Raw genomic sequence first — 17,232 nt, forward strand, 5'->3', positions numbered from 1 at the left:
TTAGACCTCAGTTTATTAGTATGATCGAAAGGAAGCAATTTGGCGGAACTACGAATGAAGATTCTAATCTTCATATTTTTTATTTTTGCTAATATTGCAACAGCATCATACAAGCTAGGGTCACACAGGACCAAATCAGGGAGATTCTTTTCCCTATCTCTTTGTGTGGTAAAGCTAAAATTTGGTATAATGGATTAAATAAAACTACTTCTGGTATTACAGAATGGAATTCTCTTATTAGCTTTCCATAAAATGTATTATTCTGCAGAGAAGACAACTCTTACTAGAAGCTCAATCCTTAATTTTGCCCAAGAAGCTAATGAATCTTTATAGGAAAATTGGATTAAAATAATACCAACTAATAGTAGTGAGTGCAAAATAATACAACCTCAATTATTTGCTTTCAGCAGTACCACCTTTTGAAATATATGTGCAAAATGGTACGCCAGCCATCAGAGAAGGTAGCTTTATGAATATTTCATCCATATTCATTATTATATTATTTTTGTATTAATTATTAAGAAGTAATTTTTTTTCCAAAATACATAATTTCTACGGAGTACATTTTTATTTACCATGACACACCATTTTGACATGACACACACTTTAGGAGAGATATTAAACCAAATAAACGGACAAATTAATAAATAAAATTTTACCACCAATAAGAAGAAAGTGTTATGTTTAAAAAATAAAGAAGAAAGTGTTAAGTTGCTATGATTAAAAATTATAGCATAATTTATCCGCTTACATAGTTTAATCATTTTTTTCAAGGGCTTTTTGTCAAAAACTACCTATTAAAAGCCGTTTTTTTTTTTGGGAAACTACCTAATAAAAAAAAATGTTGCAAGAAACTACCTATTAAATTAAAATGAAAATATTGTAAAAGACTACATCTTTACCAGATTTTCACCGTTGACTAATTTTTCCGGCGTTGACCACCTACTTGCCAATCACGTGAATTTTTAAAACCTTTATTTTTCCATGCCCCACCAACAATGCCACCTTTCATGTGACCGGCCGAGCATGGTCAATGTCAGATAAATGAGTCAAATATGAAAATTCGACGAATAATAGTTTTTTTACAACATTATTTGTTTTAATAGGTAGTTTCTTACAACATTTTTATTTTAATAGGTGGTTTCTTACAACATTTTTTTTTATTCTGTAGTTTCTCACAAAAAATTGCTTTTAAAAGGTAGTTTATGACAAAAAGTCCTTTTTTCAAATAGGTTAGCATAGCAAAAGACGTGTTGCAAGTATAAAAAACAAAGAAAATATTATGTTAATTTGGTTTTTAATACATTTTTAAAAACTAATTATATCAATATAATAATGCATTTAAATGCCCTATTTACTTTTGTTTGATAGTGATTTTTTTTATTGGAGAAATTAATGTACTATTCTAACAAACGGGCGGGGCATTATTAATTTGGGTAGGAGGAAATTATTAACATAAAATGTATCTTGAAAAAAAAGACTTTGATATTAAAAAATTATAATAAAAATAATGTAATAATGATTTTGGACCGAATATTCCTTAAGATGCCTTCTCTGGTGGTTGTCGTACCATTTCACACATATAGTACAAAAGGTTTTACTACTGATAGCAAATAGTTGACTAAGTTGAGGTTGTAGTATTTTGCACACACCGTTAATAGTTGGTATAATTTTAAGCCAATTTTCCATCTTTTATGAAGCTTGACAAAGATCTTTTATGAAGCTTGACAAAGATTTAAGGATATGCAGAGAGTGTGTCCCCATCATGGGATACTACACTGGTAGTTGATCCAAGCCTTCTACAACGGGCTTGGAAATTCTTCAAGATCAATTCTAGACTCTGCAGCAAACGGAAGATATATGTATCTTCAAGAGGACTTAGTAAGTAATGTTGTTGAAGCTTGTACGCCACCCAACCCGGCCTATTCCATCATACCTTCTACCCAACCATCCCCCACTACTACACTAACACACTACCAAACCCCAATTGGTTTAGCAAATCCCCTACCCAACTCCGAAACCCACCCCATCTCGTTAGGAAACCCACATCCAACTCCGAAAATTCCCACTCCAAAAACCCGACCATCTTAGCCACATTGAAATCCCTAGACTTGACCACCCATGAATCCCAAAAATCGACCACCCCTAAATTCCAAAACCCAGCCATCCACGAAACCCCAAAACTCGATCACCCACAAGACCCTTAAAATTCGCCCGGCCACAAAACCTCTAAACCCTCCCTTTTTCATTACAATGTAGCCGACAGGGGGATCGGAGGAGGGTTCCGGCAGGGGGGGATATTGGGGAGGGAGGAAGGGGTTGTTGTGTTCAGTGGGTGGAGCTAGCTCTAGCCAGGAAGAGGGCGGGTCGGTCTGGCAGAGGGAGCTCCGGTAAGGGAAGGAATTGAGATGAAGGAAGGGGTTATTATTTTTTTTTAACAATTTTTTTCATTATCTGTTATTTTTGTAAAAATATTTTTTTTTAAAAAATCAATCAGAAGGGGACATGTGGCAAGTCACCTTCTGAAACAAGTTGTCAATTTTACAAATCGGTAAAAAAGCTTGTTTTGAGCAGATGAAGGGTCTAAGGTGAGATTATTTCAAGATTTCAAAAAGGTGAGATTATTTTGATCAGAAATGACAAAGGTGAGATTACTGGTTTTTTTTTTATTTATTTTTTTTTTTTTCCAATAATAAAAAATGTAAGTGAGATTTCTAAATTTGAAAATAGAGCACTTAAATAAAATGGCCGCTGAACATTTACAAAAAAACAAAGAGAGTATAATTTTACCGGAAAATTTGTCAATTGCCACCATTTGAAGTTTGTATTTTGCAAATTGTAGTCATTTTTAAAAAAATTGCAAATTGCAGCCCAAAAGTTCTTATAAATTGTAAATTGCAGCCCGTTTCAACTTTTTCATGGGTTTATGCGTCGAAAAATATTTGGTTAAGATTTTAGGGCCATGTTAGGGCTTAAGGAACTGATTTGAGCTCGGAATTAGTAAAAAAATAACGTAAGTGCCTCGTTTTGCGTAACAAAAATGTATCGATTTGTGGGCAACTATTTTTTGATCTAATAACGAGGCACTTACGGTTTTTTTTTTCTAATTCCGAACTTAATTCGGACCCTTAAGAAATAAAATGACCCCTAAACCTTAACCGATTTTTTTTCATTATGTAAACCGATGAAAAAGTAGAATCGGGCTGCAATTTACAATTTATAAGAACTTTTGAGCTGTAATTTGCAATTTTTTTAAAATGATTGCAATTTACAAAATACTAACTTTAAATGGCTGCAATTTGCAAATTTTCCAATTTTACCCCCAACTTATAACATGAAAAGACAAATATAACCTTCGATAAATATCAAAATGTTTATCACGTTGATTATCTTAAATTTTCCCATTTGACCGTGTAAAAAACCTACTACTACTGAGTATTGTATTCTAGGGGTGTTCATAAATTGGTCCGGACTAAAAAAATGGACCAGACCACCCCGGACTGGACCGGTCCGGTCTTTGGGTCTTGAAATTCATTTTTCCGGTCCGGTCCAAAATCCTATAAAAACCGGTCTTGGATCGGACCGATTTTTTTATTAAAAATATGTGTGAAACCTTAAATAAAGGTTAAAATTATCCTTAATAAACTTAGAAACCTTTAAATTTATAAGTTTTTTTGTATTAAACATACAAAAAAAGACGTAAAAATGACGTTAAAATATAGTTTTTCCTTTACTTTTTTTTGTGTTTTCCATAACTTTATTAAAAATTTAGTATTCTTTTTAAAAAAATTCTTAAATCGGTCAACAGCGGTCCAGTCCGGGTTTTAAACCGATTCTTTCGATCTGGTCCGAGTTTGGTCCTAACTTAACTTAATTGGTCCGATTCTTAAAATTTTAATTTTCGGTTTTCGATCTAATCCGTGTCAGTGTGGTTCAGTCTTGGACCGATGAACAGCCTACTAGTGAGTGTATTCTAACAAAGAGGAACGTTTTGTGTTTGTTCGTTTTGATTTGAGCCCTTTAAGTTTTAACGTGTACTTGGCCGCTGCACTGCACCCTCTTCCTGTCTCTCTCCTCCATTGAGGCGTACTCCGAGTTCTCCATTGAAACAGCTTCTGAGCTTGCTCCCCTCCATTGAAGCTGCTTCTGTGGTAAGATGTTTTTTTCAATCTTTCAATACCAATTTCACAATATACTGTTAATCTTTAACTAAATTGTCAGTACATTCAATTTAAGGTTCTTCTAAGGTGGATTATTATTGGTTATAATTACTGAATTAGTAAAACGAGTGATTCTATTGCTAGAATTTTGTTACTCATATTCTTGAGCAGTTAGTTGAGCGAGAAGAATTTAACGTCATTTTTCGAGCTTACTTTGATTATTGATTTAAATTTGGTTGTTAATGTGTTGCATGTTCTTGTTCATATAACATATGACCCTTTAATGTTAAGACGAAACTATGAAAATGGAGTTTTTTATTGGCGGTTGCCCCTCTTGGTTGCTAGGGTTTAACTGTTGGGTTGCTTGCTTTGATGGGTTTAAGTTTAAGTTTAAGTTTGTGGGGTTTATTTTTGATGGTTTGATTACAACTTTAAACCTACTATTGTCGTTGTTGTTGTTGTTGTTGTTGTCATCGTCGTCGCTGTTATAAACTAACTCGGTATGTGTTCTTGGAGATGGTAGGGTTTATTCGAGAGTGTTCGAAACAGGAGGAAGAAAGTGGTGCTAATCAACAAAAGCTTAAAACTTCAAATTCCCCAGAAACATTTAGGTTTGATTTTGAGGGTTATTCATCTGAATTTGGCGGGTTTCCTCTCGCTTCTGTTGAGCCTTTTCTTGATTTTGATTCAATTAAGGATTGGATAGAAGAAATGCAAGCCCCTGATAATGCACAGTCTAATACAGCTGAAGTTGGAAGTGGGATTTGCTTAGAAGGTCATTTGGAGACTGGAATTGGTAATAGTGTGGTTGATCCTGTTCAAGGTATGGGTGGCTTGGAGAAGCATGTGTCCGTGAAGGTTAAATGTAGAGGCTCTGATGAGCATATGGTTAGTAAGGATGGAATAGGTGGCGATAATAGTTTGGTGAAATTAGATGAATTTAAAGATTGTGTTAAGGATAGTTTAATGAAGACAGATGATTTGGATAGCTCTGAACTTGCTGAAATTAATGCTGATTGTCATGATGGTGACACTAAGATTCTAGTCGGAGGTGGAGATGAGTCTGATGTTGGGGTATTGGGTGATAGAAGTAGCCATCAATTCGAGGGTGTGGATTGCTCAATTGAGGAAGGATTGGAGAAGGTTACTTTGGTTGGCGATGAAGAAGGTTCAATTGTTGCTGGCAGTGGCATGAAGAAAGTGGATACTCCCATTGTCAATGAAAACAAAGATTCAGACTCAGAGTCCGAGTGTGAGACTTCATCATCATCTTCTGCATCGTCCTCAAGTAGTGAAAGTGATGATGATGATGATGATGAGGAGGAGGAGGACGAGGGATTGAAAGTAAAAGAGAAGTTAATTGAAACCAAGAAAGAGAACATTAAGCAGACAATTGACATGGAAGAAGGTCAAATATTGGATTCTGATGCTGAGAATATGGTTTCCTGGTCTGAGAACAATGAGAAGGAGGAGGAGGATGACGATGAAAATTCTGACGAAAATAGCGAGGAATTTATATTTGATGAAGATATGATTGTGGAGGAAGATGAAGATACAGTTAAGGGACCCATCAAGTCAGTGAATGAACTGAAGGTAATCAGAAAATACATATGCTCCTCTTTTTTTTTTTTTTTTCCGTTTTTGCATTTATTGGCCTTGCTTTCTATGTACGTGATGAATTGATGGTTTATCTCCATTGAGGCTGTTTGCTTATGCACAACTCAGATTATGACATTTATGGGATGCTCTTAGATCCATTTTATGGGATTTTATGGTAAAATCATTTGTCATTTGGTAGAATAATGGCCTTTACTTCTATTTCTTTCAATTGCTTTCTTCTGCAACTTCTACTATGAATATATGGTGGGTAGGGGTTGGAGTTGTTCTATGTTTCAAACAAGGTACATGTTGATCAATGGCACCCACAAGCATCTACATAGCTGTTGTTGAAAAACTAATCATTTTTATGTTTTGCTTATTGTGCTTTGTTTTATTAGTGCTGTGACTGATCAGACCTTTGATATCCCTCAAGTTACCTTTACAAAATTATGCTGGCCCTAAGGTGAATTTAGTCATTTAGGATAGATGCTTGTCACTTTTTCAAACTTCACACACTGTATGCTATGTTTTAGTTAACATCCATGTGAATAAGTGAGTGAGCTTTCTGATATTTCCCTGCCAAATGTTGGGTCTTGTAAAACCTTGACAAACTGATATAATTGATCAGAATTAGGCTTTTCTCATTTGTCAACAATTGCTGGCTGCAGTGGTTTTTTTTGTCTGCTGAGTTTGAGGTGCAGCAAAACTTTGTATACTATCATTTTCCATGACCTACCCAGACCTTGTCAATGACAAAATAGAGTTGTTGTGCTCCAGTACTAATTCATGACCACTAGCTCTAATATGCAGGTTATGAGGTAACTGATTTGTGAAATTTGGATGGTTGTGTTATTACTTATAGTTAAGTGTGCTTCATTAGTTGGTAAACCTAAAAAATTATTTAATTTTGTAAACTACTCCGTATTAATCAAGAAATCCATGATACTGGTAAAACTTGTTTGCTTCTTTAAATCAGTATTTCCGTGTGAGCTTTTCACAGCATGGGGGATTGTTTCTCTGGTTTCCTCTCAAACAATTGTATGCGGTTGTCTAGATCATGATTTCTTGTCCTGCTCTCTTTCGGACCCGTATTCAATAGTTTGAATTATGGATGTCAATGTTAATGAACAGTATCTAATCATGCAAAGTGTTCACTTGATTTGCATTTACCTAAATCTCTCACTCTGGCTTGCTGGAAATGCTATTTTCATGTCCTCTACATTTTCCTAACTCAAGTGGGTTGATTCTTATGCAGGCTCTTCCTCCAGTGCCTCCAGTAAATGTTACTCTACAGCCATGCCATCAGATATTGCCTGTGGGAGTTGTCTCCTCTGTAAGTTTCTATTAACCTTTTTACTTCTTAAGTATGTTGACATTGGTTTGTCAATTTTTTTATTTTTTAACTTCTTTTCATTGATGGATTCATATTGGATGTGATGGAGGTAACTTCAAGCTGGCAATGTTTACCTGTTAGATTTGTGATTCTGTTTATCATTGGTCAGGTTTTAGGTGCTCAAGTTATTGTTGAAGGGTCAGAGAGGCATGATCCTCTCAACGAGGGCTCAATATTATGGATAGCCGAGGGAAGATTGCCACTAGGCATTGTGGATGAAATATTTGGGCCTGTCAAAACCCCATATTATATTGTGAGATATAATTCAGAAAGTGAAGTTCCCTCTGGTATCCAAAATGGCACTTTAGTTGGCTTTGTCATGGAGTTTGTAGGGCATGTTCTTAATGACAAAAATCTTTACCAGAAAGGATATGATGCTTCTGGTGAGAACGATGAAGAGGTGTTGGACGAGTTTGATTTCTCTGATGATGAGAAGGAGGCGGAATACAAGAGACTGTTAAAGATGTCAAAGAGAGGGAACAGTAGTAATCAAGGGCAGGGACCTGGGAACAAGAAAAAGAACAAAAGCAGAGGCAAAACATGGACAAAAGATCAACCATCTGCCTCTCAATCTCCAACAGTTCAATCATCACAACCAACAGTCCAACCATCTCAACCTAGGCAAATGCAACAACATATGGGGCCCTATGTATCATCCTCAAGCGAGGAGAATCAGTTTGGCCCATCTCCAACTAGGCCAGTGTTCTCTGGCAGACCTAATGTACCGTCCTTAAGTCAGGGTTACCAGTTAGGCCCATCTCCAATGGGTCCGTTTTTCCCTAGGGGGCCCACTCCATCTCCTCAGCAACTCCAACAAGCTGGATTTCTATTAAATGGTTTACTTGCAAATGGGATACCATTCCAACAGCAGAATATGGCTTTTCATGGTGGCTTTCAATTACAAGGTATGCCATGGATGCAACAAAATCATCCCCAGAATCTTCAAGTGGCTTCTGCATCACCTATGCCATGGCAACAACAACAGCATATTTCACAGATGCCTATGACAAATCCAGCTCTATGTCAGCAGCCGTTTGATCTCAGCCAATTGGTGTCTGGAAATAGTGCTACACCACTCAGGCCTATGAACTTTGCTGCAGGGCAGATAAATGCACCTTGGGTTGGGATGGTCTGCCAAAATCTCTCCAATCAAGCTCCAATAAATGTGGGTCTTCAAGGCCCAGGTCCCCAGTTGCCTGCACAGCAAGGGAAGAACTGTAACTCCCAGCCCCCAACTAATTTCCACGGCAATGATGGGGCTTCTCCTCAGTTCAGTCAGGGCCAATCTTTGGGCAGAGGTGGAAGAGGTCGAGGAAGGAAGCCATTTCACCGCAGAGGTGGTCACTTAGGTAATGGAAGAGGTCGTCAGCTGCCAAACTGATCTTTTGTTTGTTATGGCAATTTAGTGTAACTTCCAATTTTGAGATGTAAGCTTATCAAGCATGTGCATCGCACAAGCTGGTTGACTGTTTTTATAATCTAAAAGTTGTTTTTTCTCCCCGTGCGCCTTCTGATCTAAACTATACATGCTGGCATAATATATTTTTATGTGCGATGGTTTTTAGGTGGCTAATATGCTAGCTACTTAGTTATAACTCCAAACTTTTAGCTGTGAGGTTCGAAATGAGCATGTCTCGGGGATAATTTGGTGGATTAGGAAGGGGAAAATAGGCAAGGGGGGATGAAAAAGGGGTAATTGGGGAAAAAAAAAAGAACAGAAATAGATGGGGCTACAGTGTGAAGTGTTAAATTGAGTGTTTTTATTTTATTTTATTTTTACAAGTGAAACTCAGGAAAAGTGTTTGAGCTGAGGGGAGAAGAAGCTGGTTCCAGACAAGAGAAGATCTCCTTGGATTTGGCAAAGAAGACAAAGAAGGGGATCTGGTTCCAGAGCTGTGATAAAGATTGAGTGAATGAGCTTTGCTCTGCTGAAGTTTTGAGGAAGAAGCTCTCTTTGGTTCCGGAGCCGCCTTTAAGGTATAAATCAACAACCTTTCACAATTAACAACCATAATTAACTTTGCCAAGTTGGAATTCTGATTATACTCAAGTTTAGCCTAATTGTTATAATGGTGTAGGCAAATTTCTTTAAAAACTTCTCATCTTTAGTTTCTTATATAGTTTGGTGAGAACCCCACCTGACTTAGAAAGTCTGTCTGGATGATTCATAATGAAGTCAACATATGTAGCTGTGATGTATTTTAGGTAATCCAGAAGGTAGCTTCTGTCATCTTAAACACCAGAAAAATTTGAATGACTTTTTTCTCAAAATTAGTTTATCCGGAAATCAACTTGTTCCTGATGTCCTCTACTTAAACCAAGAATTTTGTTCTTGAGTGCAACACAAGTTCCTAATGAGTAATATTAGGCAGGAACTACTAGGAAGCTGAAGCTTCTTTTTCAGTCTTCCAATTGTTGTTTGGTTTGTCACTTCTTGCCCCTGCTAGTAACCCTATCATAAAAGAAATTGCATAGGTGCAAAGAATCCTGAAGAAACTCTACCTTCTTGGGCTTTCTTTGCAACTGGCATAATGAGAAACTGCTTGAAGCCTATAGTTAGAGATTTAATCAAGTTCACAGAAAATGTCAAAATCGTCAATATTATATGTGAAAATCAGATATTATCCAAATACTGTAGTCGACTTAGAATGTCATTATTCCCAGAAATTAGATAGCACAAACTACTTCATCTCATCACCTTCCCTGTGATGTTAGAAATAACTTGGCAATTCTAGAATTTTTTCTTCAGGTATGTAATTGGAACTGACATATGCAAGGAATTGAGGAACTACTTACTTTAATTTACGGCTAGTACCTTCAGTTTGGGGGATTAGTTGTGGGGATTGATGGTTTTGGAAGTTATAGTTCAGATGATCAAGTGAAGGTTGAATAGGGATTTCAGTTTCCTTTTAGTAATTTTGTTGGATATGTATATGATGTCGCAAATTTCTGTATTAGCTACTTTGAAGACCGAATGCCAGATAACTGAAAATAGACCAAACTGATGGAAAAAGACCCCTGTGAAACCTTTGTTGAAACAAGGAAGAGCAATGTGTTATGTATGCAGTGCTGTTAATTTATCTTTGATTTTTCTCAACTTATAATAAATCCTTTATGTTTTGGTTTAATATATTTATTGCAATCCATTTGTAAAATGCAGAGTAATCCAGTGGAACAGCCTTTGTGTGGTGATTCATCCCTCTAATGACCAACATTTAAGTGACGATGTTAAACAAAATCAAGTGACATTACAGGTGATTTTTATTATCTTTATGATTGCATGTTTCACAGCTGTATTCAAGCCTATTGCGAAATTAAAGTTCCTACTTTAGATAATATTTTTGATTGCATAATACATTGATTTGAAGTTTAGAATTATACATGTTATGTCATTAAAACTCTGAGCTGAGAAAGGGTTTTTCATAGGCTGTCGTTCTGTTCTAGGTTAATTTTGTGTGCACCACTCTTATTGTGTGAAGTAGGCTAGTAGCACATGGCCGTTGCCTTTTAATTGTATATAGGGGAACATCCAAAAGTAGAATAAACTTATTTCGTGGCGTATTTGCCATAGATCTTGATATCTGCTGTTTATCTATTTATTTTGTTACTGAAATCTAGCACATTGTTTGGATAGAGGGATTTGAGGGGAAAGGAAGAGAAGGGAAACGGATGGATGTAATTTCCTTTGTTTGGATAGTAAAATATGGAGGGGAAGGAAATGGAAGGAAAAGAAATGGGAGGAAAATATTTCAATAATTGCTTTAGAGTAAAATCTTTCCAAATTTGAAAAGATTTGGAAGGGAAATAGATTATACAACCTGATTGTTTTTAAATGACAATTTTACCGTTTTTATTTTCAAAAATTGATCCCTAAATTTTCTCTCTCCTCCAATTGCTGGAATTCTAGTTTCTACGCTAATTTCCCCAATTTGCTAACCCTAATTTCAATTTTCTACTACCACCAATTCGCCATTGTTATTGTCGTCATAATCAATGGCTTCCAAATTTCGAGCAAACTCTATCTCCGTCTCTTTCGCTGAGCTCTTTGATGAAGGAATTCGATTATTGTTCTGAAATCGAAATTTCGCTAGAATTTAAGAATTGTGTAATTCGCCATGATTGATCTGAAGATGAAGGAATCATGCGCTGATGGAGGAAGATAATTAAAAAGAATAAGAAATCAAGGGTTTTTGGTTTGATTGTGAATTGAAATTTGGTGGTTGAATGGAACATAGTAGCACATTGTTGCTGTTGGTTGTTATTTCCCCTTTCTTCCTCCCTCCCATCCCTTTCTTTTCTCCTGTATCCAAACAAGGGAGCTGAATTTTTTTCCTCCCTCCCTTCCCTTCTCTTCCCTTCCCTCCCTACCCCTTCCCTTTTCTTCCCTTCCTAAATCTGTGTCCAAACAAGCTGTAGGTGCTTGGAACATAAATTCTGCTTTTTATCTGATTTATTTGGAACTTGAATCCTGTAAATTCTCTGTTTAATTTGACTTCTAGGAAGGACTCTCCTCTCCTCCCCTTGTAGTAGGTAGCCTGATAATTTATAAATACAGATACATTCAGAGTATTAATCCAACTCCCATTATCCTTGCTGACTATTTTGCCTATTAGATTCCTAGCTCTAATCTTACATATTGCTTGCACTCTTTCACTATAGCTGCTATACTAGGGACCTTGTATTGCCACAGGCATTCCGTTTTTCATACAAGTAGTAGCAGACTAGCAACCCCTGCATAAAAAATACTCTTCCTAGTGCTGATCCGATCCATTGAAGCTTCTGTAGATCTGTCCCAAGAAGTTATTGCTGCAAATTATTGTTCCCTGCTGTCACTCCCATCCAGTTAAAGGTAGCCTGCAAACAAAGTCTACTATAATGACGCTTAAAAGAATAACTAGCTACGTGTCTCAGCTTGAGCTCCACATATCATACAAGTATTATCAGTACATTCCTGTATTATGCTACCAGATTTTCACTTTGATCCTTTGCCTTAGCTTTACTTTTACCCGTTTCTTTGATTTTCAAATGAGTCACCAGCTGAGAAGAATTCTTCCCTCATCAGTCACCTTACTGTCTATTATCCCTACCTTATCAAAAGTCTGAGAGGAGCTTAATCTTTGTGCTTCACCCATGGTTTTAGAGTAAGCCTTATTTGAAAGCCTTCTGGTTTAATCATGCTTCAACTTCCTCCTACCTGCGATCGTTGCCCATTTCTGCTTTAGAGTAAGTTTTCAGTTGCGAGATTATTCTATTCTCTTTTCTTTCCTCGTTATAATTAGTAATTGATCTGTTAATCAACGTTCGGGTTAGCTGATACAGAGTACTATTTTATTTTCTGTCCTTTTTAACTGATTTTTTGGTTTCTTGGTTTTTTGAGTTTGGGATTATTTGCTCTATTTTTATCAATTATATATACACATAGTATCGAACCATTCCATAGTGTTACAATTATATCGATAAATTTGTTCGTTTAACTTATTTAATTAGTACATTCACTTTCTCGTATCAAATCTACAAACTTTAAAAAGTGAGAAGTTTGCCGGAACTGTTCCTTATGAACAGTAGGACAGTGTCATTCCGTACCCTCGGCTTGGGATGCTATTTGCTGGCATGCCACTGATTGTTGACTTCCTTTGCTTCCACCTCAGCTTGTCTTTTGTTTTTTTCTTCTTTCCTGAATTCACTCTTGTTATCACTCATTCATCTTCTTTTTCTCACTTCCTACTTTCTTTCTCTTTCTATTTCTACCATTGTCCTGTCATTTGCTCACTGTTGCTCTCTTTCTTTCACGCTCTTTCATAGAAGGTCGCGTTTGGTTTTCCATTGAAGCGTGTTTTGAGCTTCCTTTGTTCCATTGTAGATGAGGTAATTATTATTATTATTTACTTATTAAGTGTGAATTTCTGGATTTCCTGATTGTGCAATTCATAAAATTCTATTAAAACTCTTGGTTTTTGTTCTTTCTTTTTGTTGAGCTAATCTGACACCACGATTTCATTTTTCATCTTCAACTGTGTTTGACTTTAGGGATTTTATGATAAAGGGGATTCTAATGCATTTTGTGAGTTGTCGATTTGCAGCAATGACGAGGAGATGGGAAGATTGAGCCTGTAGCTCTGGTAGTTTGATCAATTTCAATATCACTATAAATACCACCTCGCACTTGGCTTACTTCTCATTTGTCGGCACAACTTCTAACTCTTCTCTCTTTGTTTTTTCTCTGCCTCTTCTTCTACCTTAGATCTAATTCTCTCTCTTCTTTTACCTTTGTTTTCCTCTTTTTTTCATGCTCGGAAATTAAGGTAATCTTTGAATTGTACATTTTGTTACAAATTTTTTGGTCTGCTTCACTTTTTTTTTTTGGCTAATTTTGGTTGTTTTTTGCATTTAATTTCGTCGAATTATGTGATTAATTTTTGTGGGTGTTGCTTATTTTTGTTGATTGTTGTGTTAATTTTTCTGGGTTTCGGTTGGCTTTTCTAGCATTGTTGGAATTTTGATAATTGATCTGTGTTCTTACAGTGAAAATGGCTGGATATGCGGTGTTATAATTTGTTTGGGATACCTAGATCTGATATTTGTGTAATGTTTTGTTGGTTAATTGGGTTTATGATTTCTTGATTTGTGTGATTATGTCTTTCTTGATTTGTGTGATTATGTCTTTCTTGATTTTTGTTGGATCATGGTAAAAATTGTTACCATTTTGTGAAAATTTTGATAATTTTTTTTTCGTCGTTTCACATTAAATTGTTGGATTTGGAGTTATGATGAATCTCATAACAATTCTATTGTTAGATCTGTTTGATTTGTGTTACCCCATTTCACTTTACTTCAATAGTAAGAATTTACCCTTGTTGATCTCACATTGGGTGTAGAAAAAGTTTAGGGATTATGATCTTTGTAGTTTATAAAAGCAAAAGAAATAAAGATTAATGTTGGCTATGTTGGGTGTTTACACGTGCCCTTTGATGTTGTAAATTCTAGGCAAATTCTCAAATATATAAAAGGTGAGTAAGGAAGGGGGTATACAAGTAAGAATTGACTATAAAATTTGCAATTTTATAATAAAAGAGAGAGAAGGGGATCAATTTTAAGGTACCGTGAAATTGGAGAAGAGACAGAACTTACTAATGACTTTTGTATGCTGTCTAAGTAACTCGAAATTATAATAATGGAAAACTCATACCATAGATATTTAGATTTACTCCTATAATATACTTGTATTTGATTTATTTAGAACAGATGTTTCAACTCAAGGTTCACACTATGCTGGTTATGATGTGACCATGTCGTTCCAAGAAGGGAAAGCATGGAAAAACAGGTGTTTGGGCCTTATTATGTTCATCTTAATTTATTTTTGGGACAGAAATTCAGTGATTATTGTCATTATGTTAATGTTAAATTGCATGCTTCTTGTCTTAACCTTCTAAGTGGGTGTTTCCATCTATCTTTTAGCTTGTGTGCTATGTGTACTGGTATTAGAGCAATCTTCAATTTTTCGGAAAACTTTAATGTTTTTTTTCCAAAAAAATTGTGAGCGGCCTTTTAATTTCTATCTTCTAACCAACGTCAATCTATTCAACATGAAGGTTTTGATCATTTAATTTATTTAATTTTGTTTTTAGTTTCTCAAATTTAATTGATTTAGGGGTTCAGAATGTTTTGTTGAAACGTCAACCTTTCTTTTACTTTTGAGAGAGAGAGAGAGAGAGAGAGAGAGAGAGAGAGAGAGAGAGGGGGGGGGGGGGTATGGAGTAAAAGCCAAAAAATCAGCATCTTAATAATGAAGGATGGCTTAAGTTGAACTTTTGCTTCTTAGAAAACAATTATATCAGATTCAAGTTCATATTGGCCTGGAGTGTACAACGTGCTGCATTCCTTTTCCTAAACCAAGATGCACTACAATATAGCTAACACTTTGTAATTGTAGCTTTTCATATTAATTAATGTTGGTATTGTTGTTTGATTTGCTGCTTCTTTGTAATTCTTGAGCAACAAGGTCAGTTGCTATCCCCTTCTACCTATGGTTGTGTAATCTTATAAGCAGGGTGGAGGATCTGTTGTATGATTAATGAATGAATGGGTAATTAACTAGTTACATACATATAGTGATATAGATGATATTTTTGTGGAGTCTGTAGTTGCAAATTTTGATTAAAAGCGACGAAATTGTAACTTGTTCACTTTTATTCTCTTATATGTTTATGTCCTCTGATAGCTTTTGTTAGACATAGTTTTGATGCGGTTTGTGTTTCATGGAATTACAGTTTAAGCCAGATGAAATAGCTTTTGTTGTGAAGGATTTCGAGGAGCCTGGTACCCTTGCAATGACTGGGTTTGCACCTTAGTGGAGCTGAGTACATGGTTATTAACCTGGGGCTGTTATTCGTAGAAAGAAGGTATAGTATGATTCTGATTGATTCTTGATGGTTTGATCTGAGTAAGAGTTCTGGGTTTTCTGGTGTTTTTTTTTTTTCGTTGCTCGTACGCTGCATGTTACTTTTCGTATGATCTAGAGGTGTTCTTGGAAATAGAATCTGATACATGAGGAATCATTAAAGTGTAGAGGACCCGTTTTCTCTATCGAGATGCCACAGTATTAGTTTCGGTGAGCTTAAGTATAGAGTAGCATTTATCTTTGGCTGGATTGTTTTTTGAACTACTATGATCTTATTGTTACGGATTTGTGCTTTGATATTAAACCATTTGGGCAGGCTTTTTAATCAAATTGCTTTGATGAAGTTGATGGTTCTTTTGTTTTAAAAACCTAATTCCCAAACTCAACACAAAAAACCAACCCAGAAATCCGAATTCCCAAACTCAACAGAAAAAACCAACCCAGAAATCCTATGGAGATAATCCATTCAACATGATGAGAAAATCCATGATCTTATTGAGAATTTGATTAGAGTAATTGCATAATGTTTGATTTCTCTTAACTTTATACCAACATACAATGTACATGGTCTTATAGCTTTTTTTTGTCTTACTGCAGGTGTTTGATGCTGTGGTTGGTGATATTGTAATTGCCACCAAAAGAGCAAGAATAGTAGATTTTTCCCCTTGCCATTGTGAGTCATTTCCGTTTGTCTTTTTTCCCCTTGATTTGCTCGCTATCACTCATTAGACATTCTGTCTTTTTGCCATGGCTCTCTCTCTCTTGCTTTCTCATTTTCATGGGTAGATCTTCTTCGATCATTTGCTTCTAGGGTTTTATCACCTTTGGTATTTAGGAATTAGGTTGAATGTTTGCATTTTGTGGTAAGTTGTGCTGCGTTGTGTCCTCCTGGTGGTGATTGTGAGGTTATTTAGTTTGTACTTGAGATTAACAAATTTTGGTTGCTTTAAAAAACTTAGTTGATTATTTATTGTATCTTGTCTTGGGTTATACTCCCTTCGTTTTTAATACTTGCTCCACTTTCCATTTTCGGCCGTTTTTAAATACTTGCTCCATTTCCATATTTGGAAAGCTTTTACAATATTTAATTCATTTCTCTCAATTAGTGGGACCCAATAGAATTATATTTATTATCTTTAGCTTCACTCTCCTCTAATTTACCTTCCACTAACCTCACTACCTCTATATTTTTAACTTTCTCCAATTTCTCCGAAAACTCCGCGCATGGAGAAATGGAGCAAGTATTTAAAAACGGAGGGAGTAGCTTATTGTTGTTATGGTTGGCTTCGATTTTGATTATTGCAATTTTTTGTTGGATGCAGTTTTGCGTGGTGTTCCTGGCAACGATATTGGTGAGTTCTGTGATCTGTATTCAAGGTATTTATAGTTGATTGATTACTAAATATTCAGAATATAGTTGTGGTCATTGGTCATTAATAAAGTAGTTCCATTTGATTTGTCAGTTAACAATTTAATCTATTGGTTAGTGATTCTGTCATTCAATTTGAATATGGGATTGGTTTCTAATTGATATAGAGTAGTTCTAATTGATTTGTCAGCTTCACAATTTAATCTATTTGTTAGTAATTCTGTTATTCTGTTTGAATATGAAATTGGTTTCTAAGTGATAAAGAATAGTTCTGATTGATTTGTCAGCTTGTTAGTAATTCCGTCATTAAGTT

General features: G+C 35.6%; 1 protein-coding gene across 2 annotated transcripts; it reads left to right on the plus strand.

Annotated features, from left to right (window-relative positions):
• Positions 1 to 3,815: 3,815 nt before the first annotated feature.
• Positions 3,816 to 8,648, plus strand: LOC145590883 (uncharacterized). 2 transcript variants are annotated; one of them, XM_081647277.1, is made up of 4 exons: positions 3,816 to 4,151; positions 4,677 to 5,753; positions 7,015 to 7,092; positions 7,262 to 8,648. In XM_081647277.1, the coding sequence occupies exons 2-4, from the start codon at positions 4,677 to 4,679 to the stop codon at positions 8,531 to 8,533; spliced, it is 2,427 nt and encodes an 808-aa protein (XP_081503403.1). In that variant the 5' UTR covers positions 3,816 to 4,151; the 3' UTR covers positions 8,534 to 8,648. The 2 variants fall into 2 exon arrangements, with proteins under 2 accessions (XP_081503403.1, XP_081503404.1); XM_081647278.1 differs by having other exon boundaries at positions 3,819 to 4,151; positions 4,684 to 5,753.
• The last annotated feature ends 8,584 nt before the right edge of the window (positions 8,649 to 17,232 follow it).

The sequence above is a fragment of the Chenopodium album genome, chromosome 18, assembly GCF_948465745.1.
Source record: "Chenopodium album chromosome 18, dcCheAlbu1.1, whole genome shotgun sequence".
In the NCBI taxonomy this organism is placed as follows: Eukaryota; Viridiplantae; Streptophyta; class Magnoliopsida; order Caryophyllales; family Amaranthaceae; genus Chenopodium; species Chenopodium album.